We start from the raw sequence: 14,295 nt of genomic DNA, 5'->3' as shown, positions 1-14,295 counted from the left end.
ATACTGATGCAAGCAGATGTTTTTGTTTCCTTCCAAGGTCATTTCTTGATAAATGACCCAGGAGTTCTAAAGCTAATTAGAGTATTATTTAGGGGGAGGAGCAAGATGGCGGAAGAGTAGGGTCTCCAAATCACCTGTCTCCACCAAATTACCTAGAAAACCTTCCAATCATCCTGAAAATCTATGAATTCGGCCTGAGAATTAAAGAGAGAACACCTGGAATGCAACAGTGAGAAGAGTTCGCGCTTCTACCAAGGTAGGAGGACGGGGAAAAAGACGTAAAGAAACAAAGGCCTCCAAGGGGGAGGGGCCCCGCGAGGAGCCGGGCTGAGGCCGGGGCGAGTGTCCCCAGGACAGGAGAGCCCCGTCCTGGAGAAGCAGGAGCTGCACCGACCTTCCCGGGCGGAAAGAGGCTCGCGGGGAGTTGGAGCAGGACCCAGGAGGGCGGGGATGCCCTCGGGCTCCCGGGGACACTGACGACACCTGCGCCCCGGGAGAGTGCGCCGAGCTCCCTAAGGGCTGCAGCGCGCATGGCGGGACCCGGAGCAGCTGAAGGGGCTCGGGCGGCGGCTCCGCGGAGGGGGCTGCGCTGCCCCGGGAGCAGCTCGGAGGGGCTCGGGCAGAGGAAGAGGCTCCGTGCGGAGGGGGCTGCGCGGTTCCAGGAGCAGCTCGGAGGGGCTCGGGCGGCAGCTCCGCGGAGGGGCCTGCGGCCCGGGAGCGCGAATCCACCAGCGCAGGCTCCGGAGCACAGGGCGCCGGGACACAGCCCAGGATCCCGCCTCCCCCGGGACAGGCAGAGGCCGGGAGGGCCCAGGACAGCAAGGAAGCTCCTGCCCCGAGCTGAGCAGATCAGCGGCCCCGCCCGGGAGCCTCCAGGCCCTGCAGACGGAGTTCCTGCCGGAGCTGAATCCAGGTTTCCAGAGCTGCCCCGCCACTGGGGCTGTTCCTCCTGCGGCCTCACGGGGTAAACAACCCCCACTGAGCCCTGCTCCAGGCAGGGGCACAGCAGCTCCCCCAACTGCTAACACCTGAAAATCAGCACAACAGGCCCCTCCCCCAGAACACCAGCTAGACGGACAACTTCCAGGAGAAGCCAAGGGACTTAAAGAACACAGAATCAGAAGATACTCCCCGGTGGTTCTTTTTTTGTTTGTTTGTTTTTGTTTTTGTTTTTGTTTTGTTTTGCTTTTTGATTTGTTTCCTTCCCCCACCCCCTTTTTTTCTCCTTTCTTTTTCTTTCTCTTTTTCTTCTTCTTTTTTTTTTCTTTTTTTTTCTTTTTCTTCCCTTTGTTTTTCTCTTTCTCTTTACTTTCCTTCTTTCTCTCCTCTCTTTTTCTCTTTTTCCCAATACAACTTGCTTTTGGCCACTCTGCACTGAGCAAAATGACTAGAAGGAAAACCTCACCTCAAAAGAAAGAATCAGAAACAGTCCTCTCTCCCACAGAGTTACAAAATCTGGATTACAATTCAATGTCAGAAAGCCAATTCAGAAGCACTATTATACAGCTACTGGTGGCTCTAGAAAAAAGTATAAAGGACTCAAGAGACTTCATGACTGCAGAATTTAGAGCTAATCAGGCAGAAATTAAAAATCAATTGAATGAGATGCAATCCAAACTAGAAGTCCTAACGACGAGGGTTAACGAGGTGGAAGAACGAGTGAGTGACCTAGAAGACAAGTTGATAGCAAAGAGGGAAACTGAGGAAAAAAGAGACAAACAATTAAAAGACCATGAAGATAGATTAAGGGAAATAAACGACAGCCTGAGGAAGAAAAACCTACGTTTAATTGGGGTTCCCGAGGGCGCCGAAAGGGACAGAGGGCCAGAATATGTATTTGAACAAATTCTAGCTGAAAACTTTCCTAATCTGGGAAGGGAAACAGGCATTCAGATCCAGGAAATAGAGAGATCCCCCCCTAAAATCAATAAAAACCGTTCAACACCTCGACATTTAATAGTGAAGCTTGCAAATTCCAAAGATAAAGAGAAGATCCTTAAAGCAGCAAGAGACAAGAAATCCCTGACTTTTATGGGGAGGAGTATTAGGGTAACAGCAGACCTCTCCACAGAGACCTGGCAGGCCAGAAAGGGCTGGCAGGATATATTCAGGGTCCTAAATGAGAAGAACATGCAACCAAGAATACTTTATCCAGCAAGGCTCTCATTCAAAATGGAAGGAGAGATAAAGAGCTTCCAAGACAGGCAGCAACTAAAAGAATATGTGACCTCCAAACCAGCTCTGCAAGAAATTTTAAGGGGGACTCTTAAAATTCCCCTTTAAGAAGAAGTTCAGTGGAACAGTCCACAAAAACAAGGACTGAATAGATATCATGATGACACTAAACTCATATCTCTCAATAGTAACTCTGAATGTGAACGGGCTTAATGACCCCATCAAAAGGCGCAGGGTTTCAGACTGGATAAAAAAGCAGGACCCATCTATTTGCTGTCTACAAGAGACTCATTTTAGACAGAAGGACACCTACAGCCTGAAAATAAAAGGTTGGAGAACCATTTACCATTCGAATGGTCCTCAAAAGAAAGCAGGGGTAGCCATCCTTATATCAGATAAACTAAAATTTACCCCAAAGACTGTAGTGAGAGATGAAGAGGGACACTATATCATGCTTAAAGGATCTATTCAACAAGAGGACTTAACAATCCTCGATATATATGCTCCGAATGTGGGAGCTGCCAAATATATAAATCAATTATTAACCAAAGTGAAGAAATACTTAGATAATAATACACTTATACTTGGTGACTTCAATCTAGCTCTTTCTATGCTCGATAGGTCTTCTAAGCAAAACATCTCCAAAGAAACGAGAGCTTTAAATGATACACTGGACCAGATGGATTTCACAGATATCTACAGAACTTTACATCCAAACTCAACTGAATACACATTCTTCTCAAGCGCACATGGAACTTTCTCCAGAATAGACCACATATTGGGTCACAAATCGGGTCTGAACCGATACCAAAAGATTGGGATTGTCCCCTGCATATTCTCGGACCATAATGCCTTGAAATTAGAACTAAATCACAACAAGAAGTTTGGAAGGACCTCAAACACATGGAGGTTAAGGACCATCCTGCTAAAAGATAAAAGGGTCAACCAGGAAATTAAGGAAGAATTAAAAAGATTCATGGAAACTAATGAGAATGAAGATACAACCGTTCAAAATCTTTGGGATGCAGCAAAAGCAGTCCTAAGGGGGAAATACATCGCAATACAAGCATCCATTCAAAAACTGGAAAGAACTCAAATACAAAAGCTAACCTTACACATAAAGGAGCTAGAGAAAAAACAGCAAATAGATCCTACACCCAAGAGAAGAAGGGAGCTAATAAAGATTCGAGCAGAACTCAACGAAATCGAGACCAGAAGAACTGTGGAACAGATCAACAGAACCAGGAGTTGGTTCTTTGAAAGAATTAATAAGATAGATAAACCATTAGCCAGCCTTATTAAAAAGAAGAGAGAGAAGACTCAAATTAATAAAATCATGAATGAGAAAGGAGAGATCACTACCAACACCAAGGAAATACAAACGATTTTAAAAACATATTATGAACAGCTATACGCCAATAAATTAGGCAATCTAGAAGAAATGGACGCATTCCTGGAAAGCCACAAACTACCAAAACTGGAACAGGAAGAAATAGAAAACCTGAACAGGCCAATAACCAGGGAGGAAATTGAAGCAGTCATCAAAAACCTCCCAAGACACAAGAGTCCAGGGCCAGATGGCTTCCCAGGAGAATTTTATCAAACGTTTAAAGAAGAAATCATACCTATTCTCCTAAAGCTGTTTGGAAAGATAGAAAGAGATGGAGTACTTCCAAATTCGTTCTATGAAGCCAGCATCACCTTAATTCCAAAGCCAGACAAAGACCCCGCCAAAAAGGAGAATTACAGACCAATATCCTGATGAACATGAATGCAAAAATTCTCAACAAGATACTGGCCAATAGGATCCAACAGTACATTAAGAAAATTATTCACCATGACCAAGTAGGATTTATCCCTGGGACACAAGGCTGGTTCAACACCCGTAAAACAATCAATGTGATTCATCATATCAGCAAGAGAAAAACCAAGAACCATAAGATCCTCTCATTGGATGCAGAGAAAGCATTTGACAAAATACAGCATCCATTCCTGATCAAAACTCTTCAGAGTGTAGGGATAGAGGAGACATTCCTCGACATCTTAAAAGCCATCTATGAAAAGCCCACAGCAAATATAGTTCTCAATGGGGAAGCACTGGGAGCCTTTCCCCTAAGATCAGGAACAAGACAGGGATGTCCACTCTCACCACTGCTATTCAACATAGTACTGGAAGTCCTAGCCTCAGCAATCAGACAACAAAAAGACATTAAAGGCATTCAAATTGGCAAAGAAGAAGTCAAACTCTCCCTCTTCGCCGATGACATGATACTCTACATAGAAAACCCAAAAGTCTCCACCCCAAGATTGCTAGAACTCATACAGCAATTCGGTAGCGTGGCAGGATACAAAATCAATGCCCAGAAGTCAGTGGCATTTCTATACACTAACAATGAGACTGAAGAAAGAGAAATTAAGGAGTCAATCCCATTTACAATTGCACCCAAAAGCATAAGATACCTAGGAATAAACCTCACCAAAGATGTAAAGGATCTATACCCTCAAAACTATAGAACACTTCTGAAAGAAATTGAGGAAGACACAAAGAGATGGAAAAATATTCCATGCTCATGGATTGGCAGAATTAATATTGTGAAAATGTCAATGTTACCCAGGGCAATATACACGTTTAATGCAATCCCTATCAAAATACCATGGACTTTCTTCAGAGAGTTAGAACAAATTATTTTAAGATTTGTGTGGAATCAGAAAAGACCCCGAATAGCCAGGGGAATTTTAAAAAAGAAAACCATAGCTGGGGGCATCACAATGCCAGATTTCAGGTTGTACTACAAAGCTGTGGTCATCAAGACAGTGTGGTACTGGCACAAAAACAGACACATAGATCAGTGGAACAGAATAGAGAATCCAGAAGTGGACCCTGAACTTTATGGGCAACTAATATTCGATAAAGGAGGAAAGACTATCCATTGGAAGAAAGACAGTCTCTTCAATAAATGGTGCTGGGAAAATTGGACATCCACATGCAGAAGAATGAAACTAGACCACTCTCTTTCACCATACACAAAGATAAACTCAAAATGGATGAAAGATCTAAATGTGAGACAAGATTCCATCAAAATCCTAGAGAAGAACACAGGCAACACCCTTTTTGAACTCGGCCATAGTAACTTCTTGCAAGATACATCCACGAAGGCAAAAGAAACAAAAGCAAAAATGAACTATTGGGACTTCATCAAGATAAGAAGCTTTTGCACAGCAAAGGATACAGTCAACAAAACTCAAAGACAACCTACAGAATGGGAGAAGATATTTGCAAATGACATATCAGATAAAGGGCTAGTTTCCAAGATCTATAAAGAACTTATTAAACTCAACACCAAAGAAACAAACAATCCAATCATGAAATGGGCAAAAGACATGAACAGAAATCTCACAGAGGAAGACATAGACATGGCCAACATGCATATGAGAAAATGCTCTGCATCACTTGCCATCAGGGAAATACAAATCAAAACCACAATGAGATACCACCTCACACCAGTGAGAATGGGGAAAATTAACAAGGCAGGAAACCACAAATGTTGGAGAGGATGCGGAGAAAAGGGAACCCTCTTACACTGTTGGTGGGAATGTGAACTGGTGCAGCCACTCTGGAAAACTGTGTGGAGGTTCCTCAAACAGTTAAAAATATACCTGCCCTACGACCCAGCAATTGCACTGTTGGGGATTTACCCCAAAGATACAAATGCAATGAAACGCCGGGACACCTGCACCCCGATGTTTCTAGCAGCAATGGCCACGATAGCCAAACTGTGGAAGGAGCCTCGGTGTCCAACGAAAGATGAATGGATAAAGAAGATGTGGTTTATGTATACAATGGAATATTACTCAGCTATTAGAAATGACAAATACCCACCATTTGCTTCAACGTGGATGGAACTGGGGGGTATTATGCTGAGTGAAGTAAGTCAGTCGGAGAAGGACAAACATTATGTGTTCTCATTCATTTGGGGAATATAAATAATAGTGAAAGGGAAAATAAGGGAAGGGAGAAGAAATGTGTGGGAAATATCAGAAAGGGAGACAGAACATAAAGACTGCTAACTCTGGGAAACGAACTGGGGGTGGTAGAAGGGGAGGAGGGCGGGGGGTGGGAGTGAATGGGTGACGGGCACTGGGTGTTATTCTGTATGTTAGTAAATTGAACACCAATAAAAAATAAAATAAAAAAAATTAAAAAAAAACTGAAAAAAAAGAGTATTATTTAAAGATATTTGGAAATAGCTCAAAGTTTATAACTAGAAAAAGTAACTAAAAGCAGTGCTTACACTAAAGAATGTTATATATGCCAAATTTTTACATATTGAAGGCAAACAATGCATTAAGCTTAAGCTGCTCTGTAGATTCATTTATCATGCAGAAGTCAAGATAAACTTCATTTGCCATTCAGTTTAATCGAAGAATATAATGTAACTCAACAACATGCAGTTGGTTAAGAGAATAAAAGCAATTACCATTTGTGGGCACCCGGCTGGCTCAATCCATGGAGTATCAAACTCTTGATCTCTGGGTCGTTGAGTTTGAGCCTCACGTTAGGTGTAGAGATTACCTAAAAATAAAATCTTTAAAAAATACTATCACTTTTTGCAAATACTTATCTTTGTGGGTCAGAATAGTCTTACTACTGTGCAACCAAAATCAATTACAGATATGGATTGATACCACTGCATTATAACTCCCAATTTCAAGTGTTTGTGTTTATCAGAACAGTTTTAGTTTGATTAGTTGTTCCTTTTAATAAGTAATTATGTGTTCGGGTTATCAAATACCTTTATATGAATAAAATACTGCTTTTAGCTGTTTTAATGTATTATAGACTGTATAGAACTTTATTTGTAAAGGCTGCTTTATTTTTTAAAAATTTGTTATTTAAATTAATTTAATTAACATATATTGTATTATTAGTTTCAGAAGGGCAGCTTCATTAATAAACAGGCTTGAAAACTATTGAAGATGAAGCAGTCAGTTGAATTACTAAATTTGTCAATATCACAATGTACTAAGATTTTATATAAAATGAGAGAGAGGGGGGATCCCTGGGTGGCGCAGCGGTTTGGCGCCTGCCTTTGGCCCAGGGCGCGATCCTGGAGACCCGGGATCGAGTCCCACGTCGGGCTCCCGGTGCATGGAGCCTGCTTCTCCCTCTGCCTGTGTCTCTGCCTCTCTCTCTATCTGTGTGTGACTATCATAAATAAATAAAAATTAAAAAAAAAATGAGAGAGAGGAAAAAAATAAAAACAATAAAATAAAATAAAAATAAAATGAGAGAGAGGAAGATTCTGCTTAATAATGAGTTAATATTTATTTAGCACCTTTTATATCATCCAGAATAGAGGAGATTTGCTACAGTAACAAATAATTCCAAAATCTTAGTTGTGAACCACAAAGGGTTATTTCTCATTCATACTATGTGTCCATCATGGCTTGGTTGAGCCTCTGTTCCATATTATTTTCACTCTGGGACCCAGTCAAATAGATTAGCCTCTACCTGGAGCATTGCAGTTAACATAGCATAGGGGAAAGGAAATATGATAAAGCATACCCTGGCTCTTAAAACCTCTGCCTGTATGTTACTCATGCCATTTTTGCTCATATTTTATTGACCAAAGCAAATAATTAATTCAAGCGAAGCCTGAATTCAACAGGACAGAGATATACATATAAATCATTCAACAAAGAGAGGCCCTTCAAAAAGGATTAAGAAATATAGACAAACAGTACTATAATCTACCATTCGTATTATACACAAGGCTCTCTTCATCTATATTTACAACAATCTTATAGGACAGGTGCTATAATTACCCCATTTTAGAGATGAAGAAATGGAGACTCAGAGATTCATGACTTTCTTGAAAGTCACAGTTGAAAAGTAGCCAAGCTGCGATTTAGAACCCAACCAGTGTGACTCCAGAGCTTGTGCTCTTAAACACCATACTATTGCCATTTACGTTGGGCTTCTCATCAAACCCTAGGTACTACACTTTAACCCTAGCCCCAAATGGGTATTTTAAATAGGTCATGAAAAAATTGGTTATGCCAAATGCTATGACTCCAGAGGAGACTTCAGTATAATTCCAATGTATTGGGACACCTGGGTGGCTCAGTGGTTGAGCATCTGCCTTCAGCTCATGTCATGATCTTGGGGTCCTGGGATTGTGTCCCACATCACGCTCCCTGCAAGGAGCCTGCTTCTCCCTCTGCCTATGTCTCTGCCTGTCTCTGTGTGTCTCTCATGAATAAATAAATAAAATCTTAAAAAAAAAAACCAATTCCAATGCACTAATGTATGAATTCCACAAAAACAACAGTTCCGGTCATATTTCAACATAAAAGTCAAACACATTCAAAATAATGATAGTTCATTGCCACTCAGGTTTTGTAACCAAATATATATATATACATACATAAACATACCTCTGTGTATTTATAAAGATCACTGCCAGTCTTGGAATTAAGCATGTGCTTAATCTACTTTTCCCCTTTCCTAGGATAGAAATGAGCCACCAATTACCTGGGGTCACCTAAGCCTGCCTTCAGGGTGTGTTCTATTTAAACTCAAAAGAAAGGGGACCCCAAAATCAAGGATGCTCACCAGGAAGACCCTAGAACTAAACTCTAATGAAAGAAGGCTCCATGGGTCTTAGGATCAAAAGAACCATACTTTTTGGAACAATACCACTAATATTGCAGCTTCTGGAGAGGGCCAGGACCTGAGTTTTTATTAGATAGGATGCCCCCAAAGACCCTAGTCGATCAGGAAACAAACAACTAAGAGGGAAAAGGTAGCTGGAGTTGTGAAACTGTGAAATTCCCTAACCAACCAGGGCAATAAATTACTGGTCACAGTCTCACCAAATTCACAGGTAAATTCCTATGGATGGATTCCATATTCATGTGTTTTCCTAGAACATTTATAAACTTTTAAGCAGGTAAGCGAACAGAGAAATATCTGGTCTTAATTTAAATCTGCAAAGTATTTCAGTGGAGCATGTCTGAGCTTTAATTCATTTTGTCCTTGTAACATCCCCATGAGGCAGCTACTCCAATGAACTGGACTTTATAAATGAGTGAACCTATACTTGCTAAGCTATGGTAACTTGTTCGTGCTCCAATAAGGCAGAATTTGTCTGTGTCTCTGCATTTCCAGCACCTTACACAGTACCTGATGTGCAGTGGGTGCTGAGAAAGTAGTTGAATGAATGAAAAACGGAGCGAGCAATAGCCTCTTTGTACATGTAAGCCATTGTGATTCACCCCGGTCGCATAGTCACCTTTCTCATCCTTCACCACTTAGATGGGGCCACCATCACTGTCTGACCTTTTCCAAGGCTAGAGGTGGGATGGCAGTGGAAGGAAGAGGTTGCTTAGCCAATCACATTCAAATTCTTTGTTCCCACATTTGCCTTGAAGAGCAAACAAGCTAATGCAATCCTGAAGGAGGTAGCTCTTGGGAAAGTGTTTTGCCTCAAATATTTCCAAACACAGTCTCCACAGGCCCCATACATTTTTTCTAATGCAATTTGCACTTCCCATCCAAACAAGGCAGTCTAAAAAGGGCACCATTATGTATTAAAATTTTTGGTCTTGATTTTCAGCCATCAATGGAATGAACCACATTTTGAACTTGAAAAAGTTTCATTTCTGATACTCTCTGCCATCTCACTTATAAAGGCAGAGAAGGGAAGTGGGGTGCCAGGCAGAAGGCATCAGCCTGGTGTCTGTGGCATGAACACTCCAGAAATTCCATTCTCTGCAAAATCCACATCTCCTTCCTGTTCATCTTGTGGCTAGGGCCCACAACTTGGGACAGAGGCCACACAGCTGCTCTACTTTTATCCCCTTTCCCTACCCTTATCAAAGGCAGAAAGGTGCCGAGGCCCAGATAGTCAAGGGGACAGAGATCTAGAATCTCCTTTCCTGAAGACTTTAAGGGTGAGAGGCATTTCGATTGACTGGGGCAGTGGTTTTCAAATATTTCTTGGCTATGAAATGGCTTCTAAAAGTGAACCTCAATGTATGAAATAGACCCAAAGTGTAGTTACTCTGGACAACATAGGGAAGGGGCCTTAGACCTCTGACAGCTTTGTCTCCCCCTGCATCAGGCTCTGAGGACTACCCATGAAACCAAGAGGGTGTAGAACACAATTCAAAGGTTACTGCCCTTAACTGTAAGCTCCATGGCAGAGGAGTGTGGACCGCATCTGGCTTACTAGCCTCTCTATCCCCAGCTATGTGATCCATACCTGGAGCATAGTAATAGCATCATAATCAGATATGGAATATGAACAGGAGGTACTTGTGTCTTGTGGGGATCGTTGTCAGTTAGCAAGTGACTCCGCCTCCTATGATGTGTGTGTGTGCCTGTGCCTGTACAATGAAGGGAAGACAGAAGAGCTGAGTGTTGGAATGCACTGGAATTGAAATGAATGACCAAGTCTTTGATGATGAGCTTGCAACAGTTGCAGTGTGAAGAGGAGCTGCATAGTGAGTGATGAATGGCTAAGCAGGCTACTATGTCCTGCATATTTGCCAGCAATGCTTGTCGGTTTGCTCCTTCATGTGTTAGTGATCTCCTGCCATGTGTTGGGTTAGTTCCTCAGAGACAACACTGACTAAAACACAGTCCCTCCCCTCCCAGGGCTTACAGTCCTGGTGAAGGATATATGGAAACAAATCAGTGCTGACAAAATAGTGTAATGACTATAGCCATTTGAAAAGTGTTACAATGATATATCTTTCATTCTCTGCAAATCTTGATGCCCCAAGAGTCACCAAATCTGTGAGTGAGAGTGGATTTCAGCTAGAACAAGAAGTCATTACTTAGCTCTGACTTAGGCTTTGGGTTTTTAGCCTATAGCCACATTGTTTTTATTTTTATTATTTTTATTTTTTGTACTTTTATGGTTTTATTAACGCAAATATGACATGCACATAAGCTGTCTATTCATTTTCTTCGGTACACAGCCTGGCATTGGGATTGGTGACTCTGATGGCCAGCTGGGCTGCTCTTTCCACAGCGGTTCTTGAAGGGTACATTGTGAGCAATCTCTGCACAATAAGATTTGTTGCACATCAGCAGCACTTCAAGCTCCTTGACATTGTGGACTAGGAACTTCCAGAAGCCACTGGGCAGCATGTGCTTTGTTTTCTTGTTGCTCCTGTAACCAATGTTGGGCATCAAGATCTGGCCCTTGAATCTTCTGAGTATCCTATTGTCAATGCCTCTGGGTTTCCGCCAGTTGCGCTTAATTTTGACATATCGGTCTGACTGGTGCCGGATGAACTTCTTGGTCCTCTTTTTAACGATCTTGGGCTTCACCAGAGGTCTGAGGGCAGCCATGATGCCCAGCAATCAATGGCTGCCACCTCCGCAGGCAGCGCCAAGGAAGAGAACCACATTGTTTTTAAACTTGAGATCCCCAGCTAAATAAAGTAGACAAAGGACAAAGTTCATCTTAATGTTTATTAATCTCTTGCCAAAAATTAGCTTTGACTTTCATTATAGATGTAGGCAACAGACCACAGTTATATTAGCCATACCTGTGACTTGGCCATCAGTAGCTATCACAGACACTTTCCTGTCATATTAATAATGTAATAGTTCTTTCAAAATATTAATGACCCTCATTATTAGTTTGAAATTGTGGTGGTTACTCGATCTGACACTAGATCTTATCATTTAAGCCATTCACAAAGAGGCACAGGTGCTATTCTATCACGATTTTTAAAAATATATTTTGATAATTGTGTTTTAGTATCATTGGCTTTCTTTGTAATCCTATGCACTTTATTTTACCTATTTAAGCATATTATTGAGAGAAGGGACCCATAAGGGGTCATCAGAGTGATGAAGGAGGTCACTGTGTTCTGGCGAAGAACCTCAGTTGGATAATAATTTTAGGAGTGAGGTTTCATCAGGGAAAAAAAGAATTTGCAAACACCAACAGCTCCCTTTACATATTCAAAGCAAAGCATGGGGTTTTACTATATATAAGATGTGATTATGTAAGACGTGATTAACTCAGTCTGTGATGCAAAGGAAGGTTCCGCCTGCTTAGGAAGTGAAGAGATGTGGAGCTGTAAAAGACAGTAGAGAAGGAGAGTAGCAAGTGGACAGATGCCAGAGGGACCGGGTAGAAACCCCCAAAGCAGTGAGGGGAGTTCCTCAGCCAGAACAAACTGGGAAGATGTGAATCCCCCTTGGAGACAACCTGCATTTACCTTGGTGCTGGAGCAATCTGGCATCCAGATGGTAGGACAGCAACAGGTGTGGCAAGTCTCTAAGTTCATGGGCCTGATGTAACACTTGTTTCTTCATAGCTGGCCTTGTGGCATGTAGAACATCCAAGGTTCGAAAGAGTAGGGAGCCCCTAGTGGGCCACCAGAGGCCTATGTTTGGGATGAAGAGGTTACAAAATCAGGGGGCTTTGCAAACAGAAACAAATAGCTAGGGCTATGGATTTAACAACAGGTACAACCAATGAAGTCCCTAAAAGGCCAGAAGGGATCCACTGCACTTCAGTAGACATATTAGCACAGGGGTGTAGTGACTGTTCCAGACCAGAAATTCCATAGCCAAAAATAGTGAGTACCCAGAAGAAGGAGCGTGGATCCAAGGCACTCTTGTCTTCAACCCACTGCTTCCACACCCAGTGTTTTGTAAGGGAGGAAAAATGAAGTTAAAATATGCAAGACTCAGCATTTATCCAGATTCTTTCTAGCAGATTCTCTCAACTGACACAATGAATTGTGTGTGTGCATTTCCTCTCCTCTCTGCCCAGCAGGATGGGAAGCTCCTGGGGGTAGTTTAGCTCAGCTCTAGAGAACATTTTTGCACATCTGAGTTGCTGGGTATACATTCCAACTCTGCTGTATGTGTTTTGGCACTATGATATAGAAGTCAGTTCAAAGTCAAGAAGAGGACAAAGGGAGAAGTGTTCAGTTCCAGGAGGGTGGGGTGGTGGGATAGGTGGGTCAGGAAAGGTTGCACTGAGGAAGGAATGCTTGAACTGTGCCTTGAAAGATGAGCAAATTTTCCACACCAGAGGTACCAGGAAACACATGTAATGCCCCGCAAATAGCCTCTAGAATACCACTATTAAATATCTATTCTTTTGGTCTTGAATGTCTTCTAAACTAGTGTTTCTCGAACTGTCATGTGCATATGAATCACCTGTGGATATTGTTAAGGTACAGAGTCTGATGCTGTAGGTCTGTATTTCAGCCTGAGACTCTGCATTTCTAACATGCTCCTAGGGGATGCTGGTGATGTTGCTCTATGGACCACACTTTGTGTTTTGTTTTGTTTTTAAATATGGAATGCTTCACAAGTTTGCATATCATCCTTAAGCAGGGGCCATGCTAATCCTGTCTTGTTCCAATTTTAGTATATGTGCTGCCAAGGTGAGCACTGGACCATGCTTTGAATAGTAAGGTTCTAGAATACTTTAAGAAATGTAGCTAATTTTTAAAATTTAAATTCAATTTATTTTTATTTTTTATTTTTTAATATTTTATTTAAATTTAATTTGCCACATATAGTATAACACCCAGTGCTCATCCCATCCAGTGCCCTCCTAAGTACCCATCACACAGTTACCCCATGCCCCCACCCACCTCCCCTTCTGCCACCCTTTGTTTGTTTCCCAGAGTTAGGAGTCTCTCATGGTTTGTCTTCCTCTCTAATTTTTCCCCACTCGGTTTCCTTCCTTTCCGTTATAGTCCCTTTCACTATTTATTATATTCCACATATGACTGAAACAATATAATAATTGTCTTTCTCCATTGACTTATCACTGAAGTATCACTCAGCATAGTGCCCTCTAGTTCCATCCATGTTGAAGCAAATGGTAGGTATTCATCCTTTCTGATAGCTCAAGAATATTCCATTGTATACATATACCACATCTTCTTTACTCATTAATCTGTTAAAGGATGAATGGATGAACCGTGGTTCCTTCCACGGTTTGGCTATTGTGGACATTGCTGCTATGAACGTTGGGGTGCAGGTGTCCCATCATTTCACTACATCTCTATTAAAAAAAGAGAAATGTAGCTGATAATAGCTAACATTTACTTTGTCCTTTTGATATGGCA

The 14,295-nt window shown here is 41.8% G+C and overlaps 2 protein-coding genes and 1 non-coding gene across 4 annotated transcripts in view; all 3 read right to left on the bottom strand.

Moving 5' to 3' along the window:
* The window catches only part of PAK3 (p21 (RAC1) activated kinase 3), a 571,264-nt gene extending 561,230 nt beyond the window's left edge, over positions 1-10,034 (bottom strand). Inside the window, exon 1 of one of the 2 annotated variants that reach the window (XM_049107809.1) lies at positions 10,030-10,034. The gene's annotated coding sequence lies outside the window, so the exon portion shown is untranslated. The remainder of the gene's footprint in view (positions 1-10,029) is intronic. The other variant, XM_049107808.1, reaches the window with a different exon arrangement.
* Positions 10,035-11,128: 1,094 nt separating this feature from the next.
* LOC112649277 (60S ribosomal protein L32-like) lies at positions 11,129-11,606 on the bottom strand. Its single transcript, XM_035712076.2, has one exon. The coding sequence runs from the start codon at positions 11,537-11,539 to the stop codon at positions 11,144-11,146; it is 396 nt and encodes a 131-aa protein (XP_035567969.1). The 5' UTR covers positions 11,540-11,606; the 3' UTR covers positions 11,129-11,143.
* A 1,901-nt stretch (positions 11,607-13,507) lies between these two features.
* Positions 13,508-13,610, bottom strand: LOC112649577 (U6 spliceosomal RNA). Its single transcript, XR_003129638.1, has one exon. It is a non-coding gene; the product is annotated as a U6 spliceosomal RNA (small nuclear RNA).
* Between the last annotated feature and the right edge of the window lie 685 nt (positions 13,611-14,295).

This window comes from Canis lupus, chromosome X (genome assembly GCF_003254725.2).
Source record: "Canis lupus dingo isolate Sandy chromosome X, ASM325472v2, whole genome shotgun sequence".
Lineage (NCBI taxonomy): Eukaryota > Metazoa > Chordata > Mammalia > Carnivora > Canidae > Canis > Canis lupus.
This window is presented reverse-complemented; position numbering and strand designations above follow the sequence as displayed.